The sequence below is a fragment of the Anomalospiza imberbis genome, chromosome 2 (assembly GCF_031753505.1).
Source record: "Anomalospiza imberbis isolate Cuckoo-Finch-1a 21T00152 chromosome 2, ASM3175350v1, whole genome shotgun sequence".
NCBI classification, from domain to species: domain Eukaryota; kingdom Metazoa; phylum Chordata; class Aves; order Passeriformes; family Viduidae; genus Anomalospiza; species Anomalospiza imberbis.
This window is the reverse complement of record NC_089682.1, coordinates 79091534-79116175: the sequence shown is the minus strand read 5'-3', so window position 1 is coordinate 79116175 and position 24642 is coordinate 79091534. Positions and strand designations below refer to the sequence as shown.

The 24642-nt window shown below is 41.1% G+C and overlaps 2 protein-coding genes across 4 annotated transcripts; both read left to right on the top strand.

The window, feature by feature from the left end:
- The first annotated feature begins 4914 nt into the window (after positions 1 to 4914).
- On the top strand, positions 4915 to 8838 carry LOC137469343 (NEDD4-binding protein 2-like 2). 3 transcript variants are annotated; one of them, XM_068181976.1, is made up of 3 exons: positions 4919 to 5070; positions 6121 to 6205; positions 7390 to 8838. In XM_068181976.1, the coding sequence occupies exons 2-3, from the start codon at positions 6203 to 6205 to the stop codon at positions 8821 to 8823; spliced, it is 1437 nt and encodes a 478-aa protein (XP_068038077.1). In that variant the 5' UTR covers positions 4919 to 5070; positions 6121 to 6202; the 3' UTR covers positions 8824 to 8838. The 3 variants fall into 3 exon arrangements, with proteins under 3 accessions (XP_068038079.1, XP_068038077.1, XP_068038078.1); XM_068181978.1 differs by lacking the exon at positions 6121 to 6205 and having other exon boundaries at positions 4915 to 5070; XM_068181977.1 differs by lacking the exon at positions 4919 to 5070 and having other exon boundaries at positions 6186 to 6209.
- Positions 8839 to 9672: 834 nt separating this feature from the next.
- LOC137468566 (chromodomain-helicase-DNA-binding protein 1-like) lies at positions 9673 to 21984 on the top strand. Its single transcript, XM_068180387.1, is given in 13 exon segments — positions 9673 to 9688; positions 10215 to 10410; positions 10837 to 10990; positions 12088 to 12253; positions 13570 to 13715; positions 14084 to 14247; positions 14860 to 15068; positions 16090 to 16188; positions 16919 to 16959; positions 16961 to 16990; positions 17247 to 17361; positions 17596 to 17704; positions 18410 to 21984. Coding segments are annotated over 13 exon segments (1524 nt in total). The 3' UTR covers positions 18489 to 21984.
- The last annotated feature ends 2658 nt before the right edge of the window (positions 21985 to 24642 follow it).

The window sequence follows — 24642 nt, the reverse complement described above, 5'->3', positions numbered from 1 at the left end:
GACTCACAAACCTGCTGGAATTCTGTGATTGTGTCACTATCTCCCTTCACAGAAACTACACTGGCCCTTTCCCAACACATTATCCATTGGCGCTGTGATCATACTCTTCTATGGCATTGGCCTTTCAGTGTAAGTATGAACAACTGTCAAGGTAATATCAGGTTTGTGAAAATGATACGTTTGTTTCCAGCATAGATAAAACACTCCCCTTTGTTTCTCTTTTAATCGTGACTCTAAAACAATTGCATTAAAAGTATTTTACTAGCAAAACAATTCAGATTAAATATATGTAATTTATATACTGAGCCCTTCACACTGGAAGGAGCATTTGACATATAGGAGGGAGGATTTCTTCTTGCAGGTGTACTGATTTGTCTCAGAGAAAGAAAAATTTCTTCATTTATTGGTGTTCCTCTTCAACTAAATAGCTGATAATATTATGAACATGATGAGTTAACTTTGCAACTAATTTTAGTATCTCATATGTCTCTTAAGTAATTTACAAGGAAGCCACATGGAAACAGTGACTTTAGATTACTGGAATTTTTAGACTCTTACTGTCTGTGTGTGCGCTGTTTCCAACACTATCTCCTTGTAAACAGAAATCAAACAGCTGAATAAGACAGTGATCCTCAGAATCTATTAGCTTCAATATATGTGCAATATAAATTCTGAAGTTTAAAAGTACCACTTTCATCTTAGTGCTAACAAGTCTGATTCTACCAGAAATACTTATTTGTGCCTGTCTTGTGGCTGTTTTCTAATAGGAAGACAAGAGTCATTAAGTACTATATGGAATTTCACAAAAACAACCAAACCAAACCAAACAAAAACCAACAAGAATTAAACTAGAGAAGATACGAGGATGTGATGTTATTCTTCAGGGTGAGGACTGCAGAAACTCTTTCACTCCACCTACTTATCTGCTTTCTTCATTCAATAACTAATAGCCACACTGGGACACCATTAAGATTAAATGACCTATTAAAGCACGTAGCACTAAACTTTCGTAGTGTTTGATAACTTTTTTCCTCTTGCTTAAACATTAGTATATTAAGTATTAAACACTTGAATATATTGTCTTCCGTAAAATGCTGAGTATTTTTTAGTTGCTATATCTGGTGCTTTCTTTCTTCTACTCACACTTTTTGCTTTTACCATTCCACTGTCTGCCCTCTGTTTAAAGCTACTTACTTTAATGTCCCATTGAATTTCAGTGCACTGAAGACATTACACTCAGTCTCCTTCATTTTTATGTAAATCAGAGATGCTATTTAGAGCCTCCCGAAGACTAAGCAGTGACTGGACCTTCACCTTGAATGTCAGCTTCCTAGAAACTCCCCATGCTCTGCTTTGAAAGACATGAATTGTTAGGAATCCTGTTTCCTTGGCTGGCTTTCACAACCCAAAATCTCAGCTTTGTTGTGGGCCAGCAGTTGTTATATTGTCTAGAGCACTCCGTCTTAAAAGTTAAATCTCTTCCATTCTTTTAGTCCTGTTTTGCTGTAGCACTTGAGACCTAAATCACAGAACATGTGCCTTACTGTCAAGAAAAAAATCTATGTATCGTGCAGATTTCAGGTAATAATCATTAAATTAAAGGTTTCAAGAACCTCCAAAATAAACTAACTAGGTGTTACTTTTATTCTTGCCCCACTATTTTTATCTCCAAAAGGATTCATCCAGTACCAGAAGGGAATCAAAGAACAACATTTAAATTACAAAGTAGATATATCATAGTCAAAAGAAATACTAATCTAGCCACGATGTAAACATCACTTGCTACAATCTGTTGAATATATAAAATAATACTCCTATCTCACATAATCAGCAGGCTACCTGGAATTTTTTTTTTATTTGTAAAAATACATAACTTCATCAAAACTCTACTTCTTAAGTTAATTTTCAAGTTGAAGTTTGCAACTGTGGAAATTAATAAGCAAAAAGCTCTTACTGTATTTTTACCACTGAAACTTTGATGTGACATTTGCATATCAGAATTCCTCTTTGTCATATAAAAGCTTCTGAAAAACAATTTGGCAAGCAACATTCCTGGTTTGTTGAGTAAACCAGTTCTCTTAAAGTTCACCAGAATTTCTCCTGAGATAGTTCGATTTAAAGTCAAAGAATTACGCAACAGTATTTCTTAAATCATCTTGAAGCCTCACTTTTTCAAACAAGATTTAGTGAAGTGACAAGACAATCTATGACCCAAGGCCATTTAGAAAGAGGCATGATTAAACCTAAGTCTGTAACTCGTCCTCTTGAACTCAAATAGATGCTATATTTAAGTGTTATTAGAAGAAGAAAGAGCACCCTGATATGTTAAGTCTGATAACCAGATCACATGATCTAGAGGATTGAGGTATCATTTCATATTAACCCTTAAACAAAAAAGTCAATCTCAAGTAGTGCCCATTGGATAATTTTAATTTTTTTCCCCTTTTAATAACGGATGGAGTCTCATCATTCTGTCTATCTTAAATTTGCTTGATCTTTTCTATTAAAAGGCATAACAAAGGCATTTATTGTTTCACTAACAAATATTTCATTTTCTGCATTAATATTTTTTATGCCAGCTACCTTCTTTATGCTGAGTTATTTTGGAAAATTTTATCTAAAATGTTTCTGGAAGCAAATTTAATGGAAACCTTTCCATACACAAAAGAATAGTATGATGTTTATATTAAAAATACCCAGTTCTCAAACAAGAACAAAAGCCACCAGTTTAGAGGAGGCAGGACAGCAATTAGGCAACACCATGGGTGGGAAAGAGTAGCAGAAGCACTTTCTCTGGCAATAGGTTAATTTTAGTGTGGTTTACCTGCAAGTTGAAATTGCATCTTAATGTATTTTTTCCTACTGAACCTGAAACCGGGCCCATGCAGAAGAAAGCAGTGAACAACTTCGTTTGGTACAAGTATCAGAGATCTCTGCATTGCATTTAAAGCATCAACTGTACCAGTGAACCATAAATGAATCAGGATGATCCTCCAAAGTGGTCAGTTGCCATCTTCCCTTTGTAATGTAGGAAATCAAATGCAAAAACTACTCGGAGAAGATGCTCCATTTGCAAGTTCAAATACTCAAGTTCTGTAACATCAAAACACTTAAAAAAAAAAAAAAAGAACATTACTTATTTCCCATATGCATATAAATTGATGTGATCTGTAAGTTTCAAATAAACTTAAACTTACAAGTCACTTAGAAAACTGAATCAAAATCTGATTACATAAGGTGGAAAATTTTCCTTTCACTCTTCTCTTAGATCAGTTAAAGCCTACAATTCATCAACTAATATGAAGGTGATGTAATAAATGTCTAGGAACACAGGAACAGATAATTTTTGATATCTTGTTATCTATGCAATAACACTACCTCACTCTAAGATTTTTTACCTCTGTGAGACACTTCCACCACAATCATAGATGCATGTTACAGGAAGCGTGGTTTGGGTGACACTTAGTAGTGGTACATGGTAGCATTGAGTAACTTTATAAATGTATGTGAAAATAAAATTTTAAAATTCAGACTCCTCTGAAAACAAAGAAAAAAATGTGATCTATTAATGCTTCTTTGTAAATATTTTCACTGTTACAGTTTTCGACCTCTCGGATACTGCTTTTTCCTACCCTATCAGCTTCTCCTAACAATGCTTCCAATGGAACTTTTTTAATGCTCTAGTGCAGGAGAAGAAATATGGGGGAATTATTTGCAGCTTTTTCTCAAGCAAGAGTCTTCCCATGTGCTACATGATTCACACGTAGGAGCTGTAGCAGCTGTAACAGGATCGTCAGGAAAAGTCTATTTCATTATACTCAATGAGGTTGAAAAAATGACATTAGGGTACTGCCAGTTGTAACATGTGGCTTATTTAATTAGGTACAAGTAATGGGAGAGCTCCCCAAATTAAATGCATCTGAGACAATTACTACACACACAACATGAATGCTTGAGAGCACTGATCTCCAGATATTACCTTCAAAATATCTATGTGCAGCACTCTTACTTTCTCTTAATGGTTAGCTTGGGTGTTGCGCAACTTAGCCTGTGTAGGGAAGCATTTAATTATGACTACAGATGAAAAATAGTGGAAAACTGGGAGATTCACTTCAACAGCTCACTTCTGATCTAGATTAAAATGCTGCTAGAGATACGTCCATACCTTCCAAAAGCACGAGGCCATCACCTGGCACAGGAAAGGAGACTATGCTTTGGTTGCAGGGTTAACCGGAAGGAATGCCTGGCCAAGTGGATTTGACCAGTTCTCTTTGTACCATTTATAGCAAATAGACTAATTTCAGTGACTTTATAAATCATATACTTTAAAACCTTCATAATCCATTTGGGTGATGTGAAAGAATAAACGTTGCAGGTGTTTGGAATGGGCACATCGCTACTGGAGCTCGTGTGCGCTAATGAAATTTGGGGAACTACAAGAATGAGGGATTTTTTTAGGAAAAAAAATGTGGCTTGGATTGCATAGTATCACAAGATTTGGGGGAAAAAAAAGTAGTTACATCATATTAAAATCTTACTTTATACATGCAGGAGGGAAAGTTGCAAATCCACGTTAAGTACAACACACGTCTAAGAAACTTGGGCGGCTTTTACACTAGGGACAATCCTCACCGGAACTCTGTTCATGTTCCGTGACAAAGAGCAGAATGACACCTAAAGCAAACGCCCCGAAGGCAGGCGAACCAGGAAAAATCCCGGCCCCGGCGCTGGCACCGGCTCTTCCCGCCAGGCAGAGCGCGCGGCGTGGGGGGGAGCGCTCCGCCCCCACGGCGCCACGCGCGGGGTGAGGGGGCAGCGGGAGGCGGCGCCATTTTGGGAGTGTGGGGGGGGGCCGGAGCCGCTGCTCCTCCCGCGGCCGGGAGCCGCTGCCTTGAGGTTCGTGTCCTCCCCCGCGTGTGGCTGCGTTGGCTGCTGCTCGGCCGGGACGCGAAGGGAAGCCGCTTCTCCTCCGCCACCAGCTCTGCTGCCGCCAGCCTGTGCCGCCACCAGGCGGGGAAGGGGCAGCGTGGGGATGGCGGTGTCAGCGCGTAGCAGCCGGCGGCTGCCGAGGTTGTTTGACGTGGGCGCCGCGCTGAGGGAAGTGTTTGTGCGTGGGGGAGAGGAGTGGGCTTTGCACCGTGGGGAAAGGAGGGACGGGGCGGCTGATACACCTCCCCGAGCCGTGAGGCCGGCGGCTGCGCCTTGGCCTCGGACACGCCGCTGCCAGCCCGGTGTGGGAGCCGCGCCTGCTTCTCCCGGCTCCCACGTGTGTCCTGCGCCGTGTGAGGGGCGCTGGGCTGTGCGCCTCGTGACCGCCGTGCAAGCAAAGCCAGCCAGTTCCCCCGTCTGTAGGTACTGCCAAATAGGCCTTGTTTTTCCGTTTAGGAAAGGTATTATACAGGTGGAGTTCAAGGCCTTGAGTTAGTTAGTTGATTGAATCTTCTGCATGTTTTACAGGTCAATTAAAGTGGTATATAGGTCTGGCATCCCCGTGTGCTGGCTCAGGTTCAATGCTTACAGCCAATTCTTTGTAGAAATTATATAGACCTGAACTTGCCCCATTCAAGAGATGAGAGTGTCAGAGAGACTGCATTTTCCTTGAGCATACTTGCTCTGTCCTCGCCAAGGACGCAGGCAGATGCGCTTTTGCATGCAGCTTCACTCTCTCCAAGGTTAGTGAGGGAAAGTGTGTCAGAGATTAGCAAGAAAGGATATTCCTATGTGGGACAGTCACAGAGCAGCATTTTTTGTCAGTGGAGGTCTTGTCATGCAGCAAGTGTTCACATGTTTGCTGTTTTAATTCCACATCAGGAAATGGGGTCTGCTTAAACACCATCCCAGAAGATGAGGACATAGAAGCTAATAAAGTAACTTTTTTTTAACCCAATACTGTTTTTGAGTGGAGGCAGAGGAAATAGATGGGGATAGACTCAATGATTAGTCAGTGATTAGTAGTAATGTCATACTTGCTTTCTAATGCACAAAAATGAAGAGCGAAGAAGCTGGAGGTATGCATACAACACATAAATCTTGAGGCGAGAACATGGTATCAGTTCTGAGGAAGAGAGAGACTTGCATGCCCATGTTTCTTCCCCTTCTGACAGTAATGCTTTCTTCCAGGTACTAAAGTCAAGTGTGGAGTGTCATATCTCCTTGTTTTAGCCAGTTTGAGATTGAGAATGGCAGGTTCCTCTTCCTTTGGATGGTAGGTGAGAAAGTGCCTAGAGTACACCTTTTCTTCTCAGTTTTGCAAGTGAACATGTTGGATAATGGTTACTTACAAATCTTCCCATAATACTACCTACAGATCCTTTTCAGATAAAGAAAAATTTTTCTTGTCCAGGGTGAACGGCATGTGACACTTGGTAATATTTAGTCATGGAGAGTCTAAATGTTTCAGAAAACAGTAGAATAAACCTTCCAGTAGGAGAATGATGTTCTTTTGTGTTTGAAACTGCATTTATTTGGAGGGGAAGCGTTTGCGCTGTATTGCATACTCTGTAGACTTCAAAATCCAAGAAATTCAGACCAATAGATGGCATGTCATAGTGGTTAGTGCCATCTTGCTTTGTAATAGCTTGTCTCTGAACCTGTCTAGAACTTAGTGGTGTAGTTCTTAGAATGCAGTCTCTTTGGGACAGGGATTTTTTGTGTGTGTGTGTGTGTTTTTAATTTTAGAAGACATGCAAGCAAGTGATCTTGGTCCCTAATAAAAGTCTTTAGTAGTTCCAAAACCAAAACCATAATAACAGATTGCAGCTTTGATTTTAAGTCTTACATGACTAGTTCTAAATTACAAATGCCACCCAGCACCTGTTTGATTGGTGTTAAATGAGTTGGTTGAGTTTGGTTCGTGTCATAGAAAACAGCCCTCTTGGTTGAAGTATTTGCATTTTTGTTGGTCATATTAGTAGTGATGTCAGGCATCAGTTTGTGCATTGGAAATTGGCATATGCTTATCTTTAAAAGAGATTTCAAACACCTGGCAGAATAACATCTAGTAGGGAACAGTAGTAATATCGGTCAGATATTGTTGATGTAATTAATTTTTCAAATAGTCGCATTTGTAAATTATTTATATATATTATATATATTATATATTATTTATATAGTCGCATGATTTGTAAATTATTTAAGGAGTATCATAAAATGTGACTGCTCGACTGATACGGCACTAACGTATTTTTTTACTAAAGATGAGCAATAAGTAATGTAGCAGTCTAGTTTAAACCATACTTGTGGTAGGTGATATCTGTTTTTCTTCTGGTTGAGTACATTCCAGTTGTGACCATGGAAAGTGTGATGTCATAGGCCTGAGTAACTTCAGCTTTTTTATTCTTTACTTTAAAAATGTGCATGCTGATAATATATTCATTCTTTTTTTCTAAGATGCTTCATGCTGAAAATACAGTAAGTCTCTTGGAGTGTCTGGACGAAATCGGAATTGAACCATATTCTAAAAGAATGAAATCAACAGAAGGGGCTTCTGAGAAACTCCCTGGTGATGATAACAAAGGTACTCAGAAAAAAGTGGATGTTGAGAGAAAATCAAATGTTTGGATACCTACGTGTGCCTTAGATAACCAAGGACAACGTGGCATGCAGAAGCAAGAGAAAATACCTACTGGTGTCTTGGGATCCTTGAGTGAAGTTCTCCCAGACAGTAATCCAGTGCTTAGTCAGCCAATGGATTTAGAATCTGTGCAGACTATAAATCCTCCATTTACATCAGTGAATGACTCAAAAGTTCAAGATGAGAAGGACCCTTTTATTACAAATAATGCTGGTGAAGATAGTGTTGAAAAAAGCAGTGCATCATTCTCAGTAAATAGAAATCAATCAGATGAAGACTTTTTTACAAGCAAAGATTTTATAGGACCAATTTACAAGCCTGCCAAAAGTAATAAGCAGGACAAATCTGGCAGTTGCAATGAATGTAGGAACACTGGAGGAGATGAAAATGAATTACATGAAAACAGATGTAAAAGAAAGGAGGCGAAGAAGATGCAGGCTGTTTCTGCCACTGTACCAGAAATAGATGATCAGCTGGATCAGTTCTATAAAGAAATTCACCAGCTGGAAAAAGAAAATTTAGATACTAATGCTCAGGAAAAAGAAACTGAAATTTCTGAGGAGCAGCATTCTCCATTTAACTCTAGTCAGAGCTCACAAGAGAATTATCAACCTGTACTTTTTGGCAGTCCACACCTATTTTACGAGAATGGACAGTGTTCTTTGGAGGAACACAACAGTCAGAAAACAAACAATGAGCAGCAGTTAGTTGTGGAAGCAGGTGGCTGGAAAATGGAAAGTACGTTTAATGGCCAAATAGATACTGGGAACTGCTCAGTGCCTGAATTCAGACCTGCTTGGCAGACTAGAGCATCTTTCAAAAAATCTCAGGGACCTTTTCCTTCTAGATTCAACCATCAATCCCATTTTCAGATATTTGATCTCTCACCACGAATCCCAAATGTTCCCCCTTGTCAGAATGGGGAACTTCCTTATGAAAGTTACTGTGGAAATACTGATATCAACAGTCATGGTCCGTTGCTTGATCAAAACACTCACTATTCTGGTCATACTGACATCCATACTACTCAGGTCTTCAGGAATGGGAATAATGATCAGAATGGACCCCAAAGTAATGGTTTCTGTGAAACCAGAGAAGAGTGTTGGAACTATCCAAAAGCTGACAGTACAGAAGGAATGCACAACTTCTCTTCATTGCAGTTATCTGAAGAAAAATTCAGTTGTTCACAGAAATTGCTTGTAATCTTAAGAGGCCTACCAGGTTCAGGGAAGTCAACACTTTCTTGGTAAGTGAAGACTTAAAGCTTGAGAAGTTCATTCTAGTAAAATTTTTTAAGAATTTAAATATATCTGTAAGCACCAAGGAAACTTCTTAGTTTGTAAATTAGACTCTTAAAATGCAGTAGTTTAAAGCTGTCATTTGTACTTTAATAGTAGTTTAATTTGAGCTTAAGGAATCTCACTACCATTTTATTTCTGCAAGCATCAGACTCCAGGGAGGAACAGACTTCCTTTAAGTAAGCTGGTGGAATTGCTTCTCAAGTTTGCTGAACGTGGACGTGCTCTTTAGCTGGCAGACAGATTGAAACAAGAGTCTTCTACTGTCCCAAGGCTGCAGAGACCTCCATGGGACTGCCATCTGTGCTGCTTCCCCTCTTTGCTCCCTAGGCAGATCTGTGTCTTCTACACAGTTTCAAACCTCCCTGTCTCTCTATTCAAACAAGCACAGAGCCAGGCTTCTGCTTGTCTCCAGAGGAGGAATCCACACTGCTTGGTCTCAGACATCAAACTGAAACCAGGTCTTCCTTTGGGCTTCTGGTTAGACTTGTCTTGATGAGCCTGCACCACAGTGCACAGGGAGGAGCACACAAGGATTGTGAAAGGAAGACCCTAATGCTGGATGTGTGTCAGGAGTATGTATGTCTGTCACCATGGTGCCTGAGCTCTCCCTCCCATGCCAGCCAGACTTAGGGTTGTTTTTTACTGCACACTGCTATGTGTGACCTAAAGTATCTTGTATTCAGCTGGGAGCAGGTGTGCTAACAGTATTGCTATTGTTTATATATTGTGGACAGATATTCAGGTGCATGGCTGTCTCCACTTGCAGGGATATTCTGATTACAGGGAAGGTGTCTTGTCATGAGCTGGGGGAAATGTAAGGCAGTAGGCTTTCCCCTCTTTAACTACACAATGTGGTCACAGTAGAGATATTTTAAATTTTAAAATTAAATGGTTTTTTTTTTTCAATCATTTTATTTCATGAGAGCCTAAGGACTAACCTCAAAACCTTTAAGTCTTATAAACACCTGGGCTCTGGTTATTGTATGGTTTGGCTTGGTGTTTTCCACTGTTTCAGTGGTGTATTTACAGCTGGTTCTGTGCTGCAGCCAAGTCATGACTTGGGCAGTCCCTTGGGGCTTCAGGGAAGCCAGTCCTTGCAGGGATAATCTGCCTGCCAGCAAAAGAATTATGTCTATATTCATCAGTCTTGACAATCAGTCCCTTTTGCATTGGTTCACTCACACCCTGTGTTTTTTGATTATATTGCATTGTACAGCTTCTTTTTTGGACTGTTGCAGGCAGCTGGAAGCTGGAAATGGAAGGCTTACCCATCTGTCTAGATCCTTATGAGACTTAGATTTGGATTTGAGAGATGGATTGGATTAGATACAGTTGATCAGATCTGACAGAACTTTGCATAAATTCTCTAGCTTCTTTATTTTCTGTTGGTGACATATTTTATGACCTTCTTTTGTTTGTAGGTGGAGTTGGCATGAATCTGACAGCAGCAGATACAGTTATATTTACTGATAGTGATTTTAACCCACAAAATGACTTGCAAGCAATAGCAAGAGCTCACCGGATTGGGCAGCACAAGTGAGAAATGTCACTACTTGTTGGTTTGGTTGCTGACTCTCTTGGCCTCTCAGTATTACTTTCCCCTTCCATAGGCAATGGAAGGTTAAAGTATGAGGATAGATTGAAGATCAAAGGGGAGCAGAGAGGATTTTGTTTCTTCCTTTTCCAACTGCAGCCTCATACAATCTTGTCCTTGTCATGTATCCAGGGTGGTAACTTTGTAAATTTGGAGTAGGAGATGGAGGGTGGAGGTTTGCCCGCACTTTTGCAGTGAGCATTTCTCCTGTGTCAAGCAGAATTGTATCAGCATCACATTAGTGCTGATTATTTTTGCATTTTGTTCTTACCTTCTTTACTTACCAAAGGAGTGGGTGGGGGGATAGTAAATACCTTAGTGCACCTCAAAACTAAGTAAGTAATAAGAATTTTCTTACACTCTCCAAGGCCTGTAAAAATTATCCGTTTGATTGGGCGAGATACAGTTGAAGAAATAATCTACCGAAGAGCTGCCTCGAAGCTGCGGCTGACCAATGCCATTGTTGAAGGGGGGCAGTTTGCTCTGGGAGCGCCCAAGCCTCAGGGAACAGCAGAGTTACAGGTAAACCAGAGTTGTATCCTCAATTTGACTCCAGTAACCACCTTAGAAATGTCCCAGAATGTTTCTGTGTTTACATTGGATTGGAACCCCTGCAAACAGTTGTGCATTGACGTGACAGCTTTTGTATGTAGGAACAAAAACAACATCCCAGGTCCAGACAGCATCTGATGTTTGAAGACAGTTTTTGCAATTTTGAAGTGCGTTCATTGTGGAAAAAGGGTGTGTTGTCTTGGAGAAGAGGGGAAGACAGAACCTCTCTTTGTCTTACTTGTTTTTTAATTCTAATTAGTGGAAATTATAAGAAGTGGAAGCTGGACTCATTGTTTCTCAAACTGATCTGTCTCTGGTGCTTTTCTCTCACAAACAGAGCTGATAAGAAGTCAGGTGATAACCTAGTCAGCTTTTGGTTGTTAGTCTGAAACTCGGTCAACCTTCTTTTGGCCTCTTGGCAAATACAGTGTCTCAGGAGTCAGGGCATGATTTATAATTCTGACCTGAAAGCTGAGGTTTGTGTTGAGAACTTGGCTTCAAAACATCAAGTGAAGTGACATTTAAGGGAATATATCCCCTGTGTGCAGCTAAACCTAGGAGAGGTTTGGTTTTAGTGTATCCTTTCCCCCTCTGCCTGCCCTCCCAGCCCTGTTTGTATGTATCTCAGCAATTAAAGTTTCTGTAAGAGAAGTGGAACTGAGCCCATAGGAAATTCCATGCTGATATTTTTCTCCCCCTGGATTTTTATGGTATTTAGTCTTTTGTTTTAAACGAGTTGAGGGCAAAAGCAAGCCTGGCCTTTCTGACTATGAAGAAAGCTGCTTGAATGCATTCAGTATAGTGCTATTTTGTCATTTAGCCCTGAAGAAAAACAACTGTTCAAGTCTGGATGAGTTATGATTAGGGGGAAATGTTGTTGGGGCTTGTCCCATCAGGTGTAGGGAGAATGGGGCATGTTAAAGAACAAGTATTTTGACAGGCAGCCTTAAAGCTTAGGTTCCACCACTCATACATCCTTTGCATTTAAGCTTGAGAAGCTTGAGACACTGGGATTGACATGGAATTAGAGGATAATAATACTGAACTTCCCCTTCTCTTTGTTAAAGCTGAGTGAAATCTTGAAATTTGGCCTGGATAAATTGCTGTCCTCTGAGGGAAGTACTGTACAGGATGTGGAGCTGGAAAACATCCTTGGAGAGACAAAAGGAGGGCAGTGGATAATGGACACTGTGCTGCCCCAAAAGGAAGAGAATGAAGAGGAGGATACAGAGAGTAAGTTAAGAATCTAAATAGCTGTGTTACTTGAGTGCTGGTAAAGAAGGCTTCCCAGGCAGGGGTGGCATTTCTCAGGAAAGAAGAAGAAAAGCAGAATTGTAATTAAGTTACTTGAATTTTGTTTGTTGCCCATCTACAAACTTTATTTCTGAATCTTTATTGGTATTTTTGTTCTTTTTTCTGTCCTTATTTGCCTGTTTGTAAGATAATGTTAACAATACTTGCCCAGTTTTGATGACTGGCAGTTGAATTCCTTTTCATATTTTAGTACCTCAGATGGAGATTCCTGAGAAATGGGGAAATAGTCATATTGTAGCTACTGTTTTTCCCACAGAGAACCATTAAGATAGATCTACAGTTTTGGAGATAGAGTAAGTTAAGGAAAAGCTGTGTAGCAGGTGTTTCATTTTTTATCTCCAAATAAAGGATTATTGGCTATGAAAATCCAAAAGGTGAGGTAAGAAATGCAGAGTCATGGTGTCTATAGAACTAAAACAAACTTATTCTGTTTTCAAAACTCTGCTTTCCAGCCCAAATGTCACCCAGTTGTGGTTAGTTTTTCTTAGCCCTGTACTACATGAAAATAAATTCTAAAGATACTTCCCTCTTCCAGTGCCTTCTTTCCCAGAGAAAGACTGAATTTTTGTCTGGGTACACAGTAGCACTTAAATATAGATTTGTGACTGAAGCTGAAATATGGCTCTGCAGGATAGTAACTGTCCATCCAGCAGCACTTGCCAGCAATGAGTAATTATTTGCTGAGAGTCAGCAAAGAGTGGTATTTTCTGGTGATGACTTAAAAGAGGGGCAGTGGTACCACACTGCGTAATAGGTATAGGGAAAATAACTCACGTGGTGAGCAGCAACCCTGGGCTGCCAGAGTTCTGTACTTTCATTTCATTTGGGAAGTCAAAAGCAAAAATTTGCTGTCCCTTTTCAAGAGCTGCCTGTAATTACATAGCAGAGCTGAAGGAATTCTCCACTGGCAGAGATGGAATGACCAAAGAGAACAGCAGTGGAACCACAATTTAAAATAATTAATTAAATGAAATAGGAAGAACGCTTCCTTGCCAAACCAAACATGTTAAATTATCTTAAATTAAAAGCTTTTGTCAGAGGAAGGAAATCTTGATTCTCTCATTTCTACATGATACTGACTCTGGTCATACCAAAAAGTTGTGAGAGTGAAGATCTTTCTCTGCTGAGGGTAGAACAGTGTCACAGAAGAGCCAGATTTTTTTTTGATCTCACTGTACATTTTGGGTGTTAGTAGGTTTCAGTTCCTTTTCACACTTTTAAATTATTTTTTAAAGATCACATGTACGTGTATGAAGGCAAAGATTATTCAAAAGAACCCAGCAGAGAAGACAAAAAAGCATTTGATCAGCTTTTGGATCTTCAGAAAGCACTGATTGAAGAAACCAGTAAGGAAGGGAGAGCTCTCCGGAACAAAGCAAACGTAAGGCAGATGTGACAAGGAACATGATGTTCTTTCATTTGCTTGTGGAAAATGAAACTTGGCAGTTCTCTCTCTTTACCTACAGCTTGCAGAAGGCATGTTAAAAGATTTGGATGTCAGTGTACTAAAGCTGGCTCTGGAATCAGGGCTTGACAATTCAACAGTTCTGCTAGCAGATCTGAGATACGCTGTAGAGGGCACTTCTATAAACTCAGGTCACAAAACCACGTATTATGTGACAATTGAGTTCTGATGATTAAGACTTGTGAACAAGTTAACAAGTGGGAAAGGAATGTAGGTTAAGGAAGGCATCAGGCATGGCTTTAAGATGAGCAGTTTGTTTCTGTGATACCTCTTTCTTTCTCCAGGCCCTTCTCACAGGCCTTCGGGAACAGTCAGCCAGGAGGAAGCACTTGCTGAGTGAAGAGGAGCTGGAGGCTCGGAGGAAGAAGCGCCAAGAAGCAGCAGCAAAGAGAGCAAGGCTCATGGAGGAAAAGAAGGCAGCAAAAGCAGAGGCAGAACACAAGAAAAAGTATGGTTTGTATTGCATCTACTACTTGTAAATCAATGTCTGTTGCACTGTACTCTTGGAATGTGTCTGATTGATGGAAGTAATGTGCTCAAACTGCATAACATGGGGATGTGAAGGTGGAAAAATGGCTTGAGTCCCTAGCAAGGTTCTTTCCTCCTGTATACCCTGCCTGATTTTACCTCTACTTTAATTCATAGAGGATGGCCTGAATAAGAACTCCATGTCTGACTGTACAATCAATGAGTGAGTGGGAGAAGCTTTCTGAAGTGTCACAGCTGGCCCCTACAAATTGGTCTGACATCTGTGATTCTCTGGCACGTCTTAACTTTCTCCTTCTTGTTTCCCAGATATTCTTCCTTTTCACCACTCCAAGTAGCTCCTTGCCCTTTGCTATGTGCTCACTTTTTCCGTGCCTGCAATTGGCTTATCACATTGGCATGTGGCTCTTAATATTATAAATAAGAACTTTGGTAATTGTTGTTCTGGCCTGAAATGGGGAGGGAGCAGAGGGAATGCAGGTCTAGGTCTCCTGTGTTTCACTGCAATGATTTAAACCAAGCTGTGTGCCCCCACCTTTGATTTTCATTGAACATCCTCTTCTCTTGGTTTCAGGATGGCCTGGTGGGAGGCCAATCATTACACATCTACCTGCCTTCCTTCAGAGGAAAGTGGCTCCGAGGAAGAGTTTGAGGAGGATGAGTTGGGGTGGAATGTGGATTTAGATTACAAAGATGGAGGCCAGAACTATATTAAATACGTCATGGGAGATGTAACCCACCCCCAAGCAGGAGAGGAAGATGCCATCATTGTCCATTGCCTAGGTGGGACTTGTGAACAACAGGAGTATTGTTGGGTGGGGTGAACAAGGGAGCTGAATTGTCTCTAATGGTTTAATAGTTTCTAATTCTGAAATAATTTGGATTTGAGTCTGACTTAATCTAAAGTGGTGCAGAGGCAATACAGCCTCTACTCCAGCATGTATAACCCACAGAAGTACTAGCAAGGTGTGCAAGGGTCCTTGCATGCCTGCTCTGGATTTATGGGCAAACCTCTTCAAAGGTGCCTGTAGGTCTTGAAATTTTATATCTGTGGCTAAATTATGACAGTTCCTGTTTATCCTGTGGAAGCTGTAGGAATCAAACTGAGATACTAAAATTCATCTTCTTTTTCTGGTCAGTAGAGAGAGACAGACTTCCAGAGGCTGAGGTCAGAGTTTCTTGGTGGTTGTCTCTCAACACTGACAGTACTGAGGCTCTAGGCTAGTCTCCTAAGTTAAGGCCCTCTTTTAAGACACTGTAGCTGAGGGAGATAGTCACATTATGGAGCTCCTCCTGAAGCAGTGTTCGAGGTGCTCTCTGTCCAGGGCTACAGCAAATCGTCATCATCTGCTTTGGCTTATGCTACACTGTGCATGAAGGCTCATGTTTGAAGTGCAAATGCCAAGCAGAAGTGAAAGACTGCAAATATCAAACACCTGGTGTGGGAAGCCCAAGGCACCAAATACTACATGCATGCTCTGTGTACCTATATGTATGTATGTGAGGATACTGTTAGGTTTATATGCTCAGTGCTATGGTAAGTGCTTGTTTCAGCATTCTTGGTGGACAGTGAGGAATTTTTCTGCGTTGTTTTTCAGAAAACTGTGATAAGTTAGTTTTTCTCCAGGGCTGAGGTTTATCCTTTAGGATAGTCCCTTAAATAGTGGTTGACTTAAGTTTGTATGTAGTTCCCATATCTGGTTTTGATAATCATTCATTGCCTGTGTACAGAGCAGGTGCCTTTCCTGCAGGGGTGGTCTCAATGTCACTTCTGAAAAGAATCTAACTTGTTATTTTATTCTAGATGACTCTGGCCGCTGGGGAAGGGGTGGTTTATTCACTGCTCTAGAGGCTCGTTCTGATCAGCCAAGGAAAATATATGAGATGGCAGGAAAGATGAAAGGTAAGAGATGAAAATATGACCTGAGGCTAAGATACTTGAAAGAGGTAAAACCCCACTGACACTGCAGGAGTGAGGTACCTGGATACCTCGATACTCATGTTTTACTCTTTCTCTGGATATGTGCATCCCTAGATCTGAAAGTAGTACTTCAGCAGGTGCTTTGACTTGGCTTGTTTGGAGTGTTAGAACTCTGAATAGGGGTTGATCATTCCAATTCATCCTGCAAGTCATTAAAAAGGGGGAAAAGCTCTAAACTACATTATTCACAGAATGTTTTTCACTAAATAAGACAGAGCACTGCATCTTCTCTGAAAGTGCTTTCAAGAAGGATGAAACCACCTCAGGCACCATTCAGCTGAGCCTTTGCTTCCCTCGAAGCACTAATCTTTTCCTGATCATATATTAACAGTTTTGAGATACCTGCAGCTGGCTAGGAATGAACATCTTGCTAGATCTTTCTAATTTCCTGGGAGATGCTTTCTTCTCATTTCAGTGTCTCTCTTTCCTTTTGTTGTCTTTAGTTGGGATATGTGTGTTTGAATGTGTGGCTCAGGGGAAGATGTTTGTCTTGCTTCCTTGGGCAAAGGATCTGACTGCTGAAACCATCATAAGGAGATACAGTCTCAGAGAATAATACAGAATTTGACAGTGAAGTCACTGCTTCATTGACTGCTTGTTTACTCTTCAGGACTGATTTTTTTATTGTTTTCCTGTTCTTTTTTCTGGACAGACCTGGAGTTAGGAGGAACCCTGCTATTCCCTATTGATGATAAAAAAATCCAGGAAAAAAGGACAAGATTTGGTGAGAATGAGAAGCTCTTTCCTGTTTTGCTCTATCCGTATGTTTTTGAAGCTGTGTGAAATGAACCTTATGTCTTTTTCACAATAATGGCACTGATTACTGAACATGGCTAAGTTGCAGTTAAATATTAGAGAAAATGAGTTCTTGTCTTAATTTATTAAAGGTAAAAGTTAGTAATGCAGTTTTCCAGCACTGTCACTGTGTCTCTTAGTACTGTATATGGATTTTATTACATTTTTTTGTGTTTTCTCCTTAGCTGGCCTTGATTGTAGCTCAGCACCGGGATCGGTCCAACAACTTGTCTGGCATTAAACTGTCAGCTTTGGAAAAGGGCCTGAAGAAGATTTATTTAGCAGCCAAGAAAAGGAATGGTAAGTGTCTGTGCAGTAGAACAGCAAATCCATACATGTGTGGTTGCTCCTAAAGATGATGACCAGTTTCTACCTCTCTTGTTTTTTTTCTGAAGTAAAGTGAGATCTCCATTGCAGATAGGCTGCTCAAAAGTATTTCTTCTGTTATCTGTTGGGTAGCTTGAAGTCTTTTTCTAGATTGCTTTCTGTATGCGTATCTTCTGCTGAAGAGTGTGCACTCTGTTCCCTCCTCAGCAACAGTGCATCTTCCACGGATTGGGTATGCAACAAAAGGCTTCAACTGGTACGGCACCGAGCACCTCATCCGAAAGCACCTGGCAGCTCGGGGTGTGCCCACTCTTATGTATCCTTTTGGAGTGTGCCTCATTCTGTTCACCATCTAGTACTGAAATGATCCTGTAAATATCTTGGTAAATGCAAAGCAAGGAAGTAAGGCAAGGCACAGATGCCACAGTCCAGCTAAAAAAACTGGTTTCTCTCACTTTGCTGTCAGCATCCAGCATTTCTGACGGCATCCAGGTACTCATTTCACACTGAAGACTTAGCATTTTGGGTGATAATGACAGATGAGTGTGATTCAGCATGCCTGTCAGGATTTGTTAGAGCCAGGTGCTAGTCTCCTGTTGACAGCATGGACTTACCTGTATATGCCACATCTGTGGGGGACATGACTGGAATTTCAGATTAATGGAAGTGACTCAGAAAGCAGCAGAAGTGAGAAAATAAAAAAACATTACAATGTTCCAAACAGGTGATAGCCTGCTTCCTTGGCTGAACATGATGAAAGTTGGTGTGTTAGGACAGGCTTAGGAAGGCTTTCACCTTCCACAAAAGGAAGCAGGTTTACAAGGAGGCTCTGTTTTGTCACTTCTTTTGGAAGACATGCATTTGCTATACTGACGCTGTCAGCAATTCCGTGAAACCGAGAACCTGAAACAAAGACAAAAGTATTCAGAGCATTCTGGCTCTCTTCCTTGGTAAATCTGTTAGTGGACATGTCGTCTGGTACTTGTTGACATCTGACAGCATTTCCTTGACATTTTATTAGATACTACTTCTCTAGGAATAAAGGTTCTTCTTCTGCTTCACAGCCATATTTATTTTCAACAACAGTCTCAAAGCCATGAAGATGAAGTAATTTCACCAAGAACATGCACAAAAATGACCATCACTCAGGCAGTCCCTGTGCATTCATGTCAGAAACATGGGTTGCACAGCTATTATTCACACCTGTACCTCTCTGCTGTGACTGGCCCCAACATTTGCAAGTTGTCCATGGCTCTGGAGTGGAATGAGACTCTCTCTGGCTTCAGCATCCAAAGAGGAAGGATCTTGGCTCAATCTCAGATCTCTTTCGGAGATGGAAAATTAAACTTTTAACTGACAGTCCATTGTTATCCCTTACATGAAGTTATTGTTAGGGCTTGGAATACAGTATCATTTAGCTGTATTTCCCTGCCCCCTCACTCCCTCTCAAATTTCATACCTTATCTCGCTATACCTCTTTTCAATCAGCTTTTTAGTGGTTACCTGGCATTTAGTCTACATGTCCACATATAGCTCAGCAGAAAGAAACCTGACAGCTGTATGATAACCAGACAGGATAAATTGTTTATACTCTTCTCATTTCTCAGAAATCCATTTGACTTGCATTTGTTCAAATATAAAATTTAGCTACCTAATCATGTGGTTATAGTCTAGCAAAATGCTGACCAGAATCCTTGGTGAAGGTGTGCAAGGCTGCCAAAATTTGAGACTGACTATAAATGATACCTTTCCTTCTCCCACAACTCTTACTTCATTACAGCTTTTTGTTGCAGCTGTAGGGCAAAACTGGTTCCTTACTGCTGTCTAAAAAAAATGTGTGAAAGGCTCCATGACCCTTTGATTCACTTTTTGGGGCAGAGTTTTTGATGTTGGCTTTGCTCTACTACAAGAGAACTTTCCTGTTTTTCACACTGTTGACACTATTATTAGCCAATGTATTTTTAGGGTCTTTTTGTACAACCAGGCAATTAGTAGCTCTCCTAATAAGTGCTGTGACCAGAGAGACTGTGAGGTGGCAAACTTAATTGAATTTGAAGTTCATCTTCCAATAGGCAATCACCCCACAAGCAGTGGAAAGTATGTCCCTAAATGTCTCATTGCCAACATACATCTCACTGGCTGCGTTTACACTGCCCCTGTGGCACCATCTGGTTATTTAATAATTCCAGGCCTGCCATGGCTCATGCTGACTGGTGTGCTCCACTCGAGGAGAAGCCCTCCTGAGCTGGATACTCTGTCCTTCACTCTTGGCTGTACCAAACAAGCCCATGGGATTTGTTACCTCCTTTGACCTGCTGGAGCTGAGGGCAGCCAGTGCTGCACAGCACCTCTGTGGGTAAGACCTTTCTTGCAGCTGTTCCCAGGAACAGCCCCCTCTGCATTTGGCAAAGTGCCTGCAGGATCAGAGTCCGACTGTGAGGGCTTGGAGGGGTGAGAGGTGGTGAGTGGATGTACCTTTTTTCCCCCAGTCTCTCAAACTGGCCCTCTTCCAGCAGGCCTGCTGGTGGCACTGTTAATCAGCTGCAGCAGCTCACAGTGCTTCTCCAGCCTGGAAAAAACGCTCCCTCTTTCCCAGAATTAAAACACCAGTTATGCTTTTTTCTTTGGCAGCTTGACTGAACACATAATTTCAGTCTGCAGACTCAAGGCTCTGTTCCTCCACCTCTTCTTTTTCCTGCATGTTTATTGCCCTTTGTTAAAAGCTTTAGTTCCCAAGTATTCCAGTGCATGCAGTCTTGTCCTCAGCTTCACGCACACCAAAGGGTTCTCTGACCACCAGCTGCACATGAACAGAGGATTTGTCCTGTGGCTGGGTCCCCCAGAACAGACTGAAGTAGTGTGTCTGCCCCCACTATGGCCAGCCATTCCTTTTTGAGGCCTCATGCTTTCCTTTGTTCCAGCCTCTGTCCTGTGCCCCCTACCCTGCTATGATTGACTAGAGTTGCAAGGGAGAGGAGTGCTGACTGTTACTGTCTCTTAGCCCTTAAGGTCCACAGGGAGCTGAGAGGTACCTGTAACACAGAGGAAAAGGCATGGAATGTTAAAGATTCTAGCCCTCTAACTCAGGGGCAAGTAAATAAATCAGGTTCTTGTCCTCTCTTGTCCTTTTCAACTGTACAGATGAAATCTACCTTATTTTGTTCCCTTTAAATATACTTAGGAAATGTTTCTGGAGTATGGGGACTTCATTGTGGGTTTTTTGCTTTTTTTGCTTACTTTTTTTTTAAACAATGTTCTTCAGTATTCTTTAAATCTGCTGAACCCAAAGAAAAGCTCTACCTCTGTCTGCTTTGAAATGGAAGTGAGATTTTAACTTAGTCCTGAGCTGGGTTTTGCAGAAACTCAGCCAAGTCAAGTTTTTCTAGTATTGCTACCCACCACCATTTCTCTTTATTTGGGCAGAAATCATGTATTTCAGATAATTAATTCCATAAAGGGCTCAGCAGCGTTTATACAAGTTGCTATACAAAACAAATGTATCATGCTGTTTCTTTAGCTGCGCAGTACTATGCATTTTCCCTTTCTAAATAGCAACCACCCCAAAAGGGAAGGAAGGTGTTCTTTTGTAGTCATGTCCCTCTGGCCCCTCTCTCTCTCTCTTCTTACAAACAAGATTTTTTTGCACCAGAAGAGCTGAAAAGTGGCACCATGTGCATTTCTATTACTGCACGTTTACTTAAACTTTCGATGTAAGCTGCTGGAGTGAGGTCAGTGGCTGAGAGCTCGATCATGCACAGCTCAGATTGGCAGTATGAGCAGTTTCATCAGATAGGACCTACGAAGTGACATCCAGTCTCAGGAAAAAACTCTGCACCCCGTGCTGGAGGCTCCAGCTGATGCTATATAAAAGCAGGCTGTAATTCAGAGTGACATTTATACTTGTGCTGGCTCAGCTCATGCTTGTGTTTCTTGACAAAGCACTGCCTGAGTCTCAGGACATTATGCACACAAATTTTCTCTTTAGTGGCCTGTAACTTGAGAATGATCTTTCCCTTCTATTCAGGAAGTAGTAAAAGCAATACCAAGCTCAGAAATCAATCAGGTTTTATAGACATATGTAGACGTGATTTTGTCAGGAACAAAAATTATCTGGGTATGTCACGGTGTGTTGGGGAAGGTGGAGTCTGGGTTTTGAGGAAAGAAGAAGAATGGTTTCCAAGGTGATGGAAAAAAATCTACACTGAATTCAACCTCAGTATCTTAACAAAAATATCATATGTGTGTATCTCCAAACAGAGCAGAATCTGACCCACAAAAATATTCAATAAAAAAAAATAAGGTTAAGGAGATTGATTAATTTAAAAATAAGTGAAGCCACGGTCCTGGGGGAAAAGAAAACCAAACTTTTGAGCTGAGAGATGACTTAAAAGTGTAACATATATGTCAAGTTATGTGAAAACTTGCACAATTTTACAGTATATGATCCTGGAAGAGAGAATGTAGACCTTTTTTCAGGTGATTTTAGTGAGTAGCAGGTTGCTCATGTACTGTGATCAGCAAATCAAAGTGTAAGACAGAATGATTCAAAACCTTAAAGGATTTGCCATAAGAAAGGATAATGTCTGCATTCCAGAACGTGCCTCATCTCTCCCTGGTTTTCTGTCCAACTCATGCTTTTCACAGTTAAAAGTCCAAGCCTGAGGAATGCAGTAGATGGATTAATAGAATGACATACAAGTGTCTTCTCTAGAAAACTCTTCTCTGTATCATTTTGGATTTCCTGCAAGTGTGTGTATTTCATGTTGGACTACACCATCCACCCATCTTTGCCCTGGTCAGATGGTACTGCATTGGTGGGAAGGCATGTAGACCCTTCAGAAAATGTGATGAAGACAGGAACTGTCTGGATCCTCATGTTTCAGGCAGGAAGAGAATGTTCCCGCTTGCACTTGTAACATTTTCCTGTGTGTTTCTTCAAAGCTAAGGATAGAAACAGCTCCTTGAAGTAGCTGTATGAAATGAGAATGCTAATCATGTTGCTATTGAAAAAAGCAAATCAACAGAGAGTTAAGGAAAGACAGAAGTTGCCTTTTGTAAAATCTGAAAAAGGCTTGGGTTTTGGTGACTTAAGCAGAAAATAATTACTTAATTAACTTGCTAAGTGCAGGACATCTATTAGCCTTTCTCTGCTGCTTCCAGTGAATTTGAGGCTGCAGTATTGACATTCACGTGATAAGGATTGCTTTTTTTTTCCATAGAAGAGAGACAACTTTGGAACAAATCAAAGGTATTTATGGTCTCATAAAATGATCTCAAGTCTGCTGTAGAAAGGGATGAAGAATCTGAAATCATATCACTTACTTGTGTGCTACTTCATGAAACAGTTTGGGCCTGGCTTCATATGAGTGCCCTAGCTCCTCACCTATCTGTGTATGCATCTAAGATCATGCCATAAAGCAGGGCCAGACCAAATACTTGACCACTTATAAATCCTTCCTAAAACATCTCCTGGCCAGTGCTCCAGCAAGAACAGGAAAAGATCAAAGCAGAGGAGAATGGAACAGTGAAAGTGTCTTGCATTATAAGCACACTCTGGACCAGAGACCAATTTTGTTTGACATGGACATACTGGAGTCCACTGATATGATTCAGGGATTGGCACATCTGACACACCAGGAGCTGGGATTTTTTAGCTTTGAGAGCAGGTTTCAGAGTGGAGTTGATGTGTGTAAATGTGTATCAAAATGTATAAATATCAGTTGGAAGGGAGTAAAAAAGTGGAGGCAGACTCTTCTCAGTGGGACCTAGTGAAAGGAAAAGAGGGAACAGGTGCAAACTGAGATGCATGAAATTACATTTAAATGTGAGAAAAACCCCACTTTTACTATGCATGTGTTAAACACTGGAACAGGTTGCCCAGGGAGCTTGTCTTTGGAGATGTTCAAAACCCTGCCTGGCACAGCCCCGAGCAACCTGCTTTAGTTGACCCTGTTCTGACTGGAAAGACTGGACCTCCAGAGGTCTGTTTGAGCTGAAACAATTCTCCTGTGAATCTGTAAGATCAATTCAGGTACCTTAAAGAAAACCCTAATCAACTCTAATTTTACCTATTCAGTAGTGTACAGGAGCAGAGCATTTCACAAATTTCTGAACTATGACCCTACTACACCGGTAGCTTGACTCATACAAAACATTTCCTCATGTCTCAGAGGTTTAAACAGATGATGAGAGATAAGCATGTAACAATATCAGAATCTGCCCCTGAGCCCATCTTCAGTGTATTCCTCCTTTGCCAGTCTTCTGTGTAACACCTTGACCTAGTTAGGTGTGAGGGGCTTCACAGCTGGGTCTAACAGGTCTGGGCAGGGAATGGGTGCTGGTCCTCACTGAGGTTTGTATACATCCCTAGCAATCTCCTTTCTGTGGGGTACTGCAACAAGTCCTGCTGCTCTAAACCATGAAATGAGTATTGAGAAATCCTCTAAATCTTCTTGAGCAGCTGCTGGGGCAACATGGTAGGAAAAGAAATAGGTTTAGCAGAGTTTTTTTGTTGCTTTCAAAGGTGTCTAGTTAAAGACCTTTGGTAAAAGCCTCTTTCCCTTGTTGATGTTTTCCTCTGAGTTTCTGTAGCCTTTCAGGCAGGGCAGTATCTCCTCCACACGGCATAGGTAAAACCTTGCTCCTTGGACCAAGTCTCTCCCCTGCCCCAGATGGGTGTCCTGCTTAAGCTCAAGCCTGTTGGTTTTTGTCATATTTTACCCACCTCTGAGCAGGGCGAAATGTGACAAAATGAGCAAGCCCAAGAGCTGTGGAGAGCCCTCATCAGGCAGTGAGACTGAGGCAGGCTTTCAGCAGGGCGTCAGATGCTTTTCAAGGCAAAGACAGTCCCTGGAATGCAGCAGAGTTCTCAGGCCTTGGGCAAGTTTAGACACGTGTTGATGCATAAAACAAGATGGAGCCTATCAGTTGATATCAGACTCTTCCAGTCAGTCACAGGCTTGGGTAAGCATGTATGCCATGCAAAATAGGAGGTAATGTAACTACCAAATCAGAGTGATATGGAAAGGTTTCTTGTCATTCCTGGTTGACTGTTTCATTGTGAAGTTATTCCATGGGCTATGGGTGTTGAGTAGGGGGCAAGCACCACAAATAAAACTGTGGCATTATTTTGGAAAAAGGCAGGGAAGGTGAAGTGGAGGGGAAAAATAAAAGATGTCATCTACAGAAGCCACAATAATGCAAAACATACAGTATCTAATAGGAATAACTTCAGTTTCTCCTTCATTTGTTCCA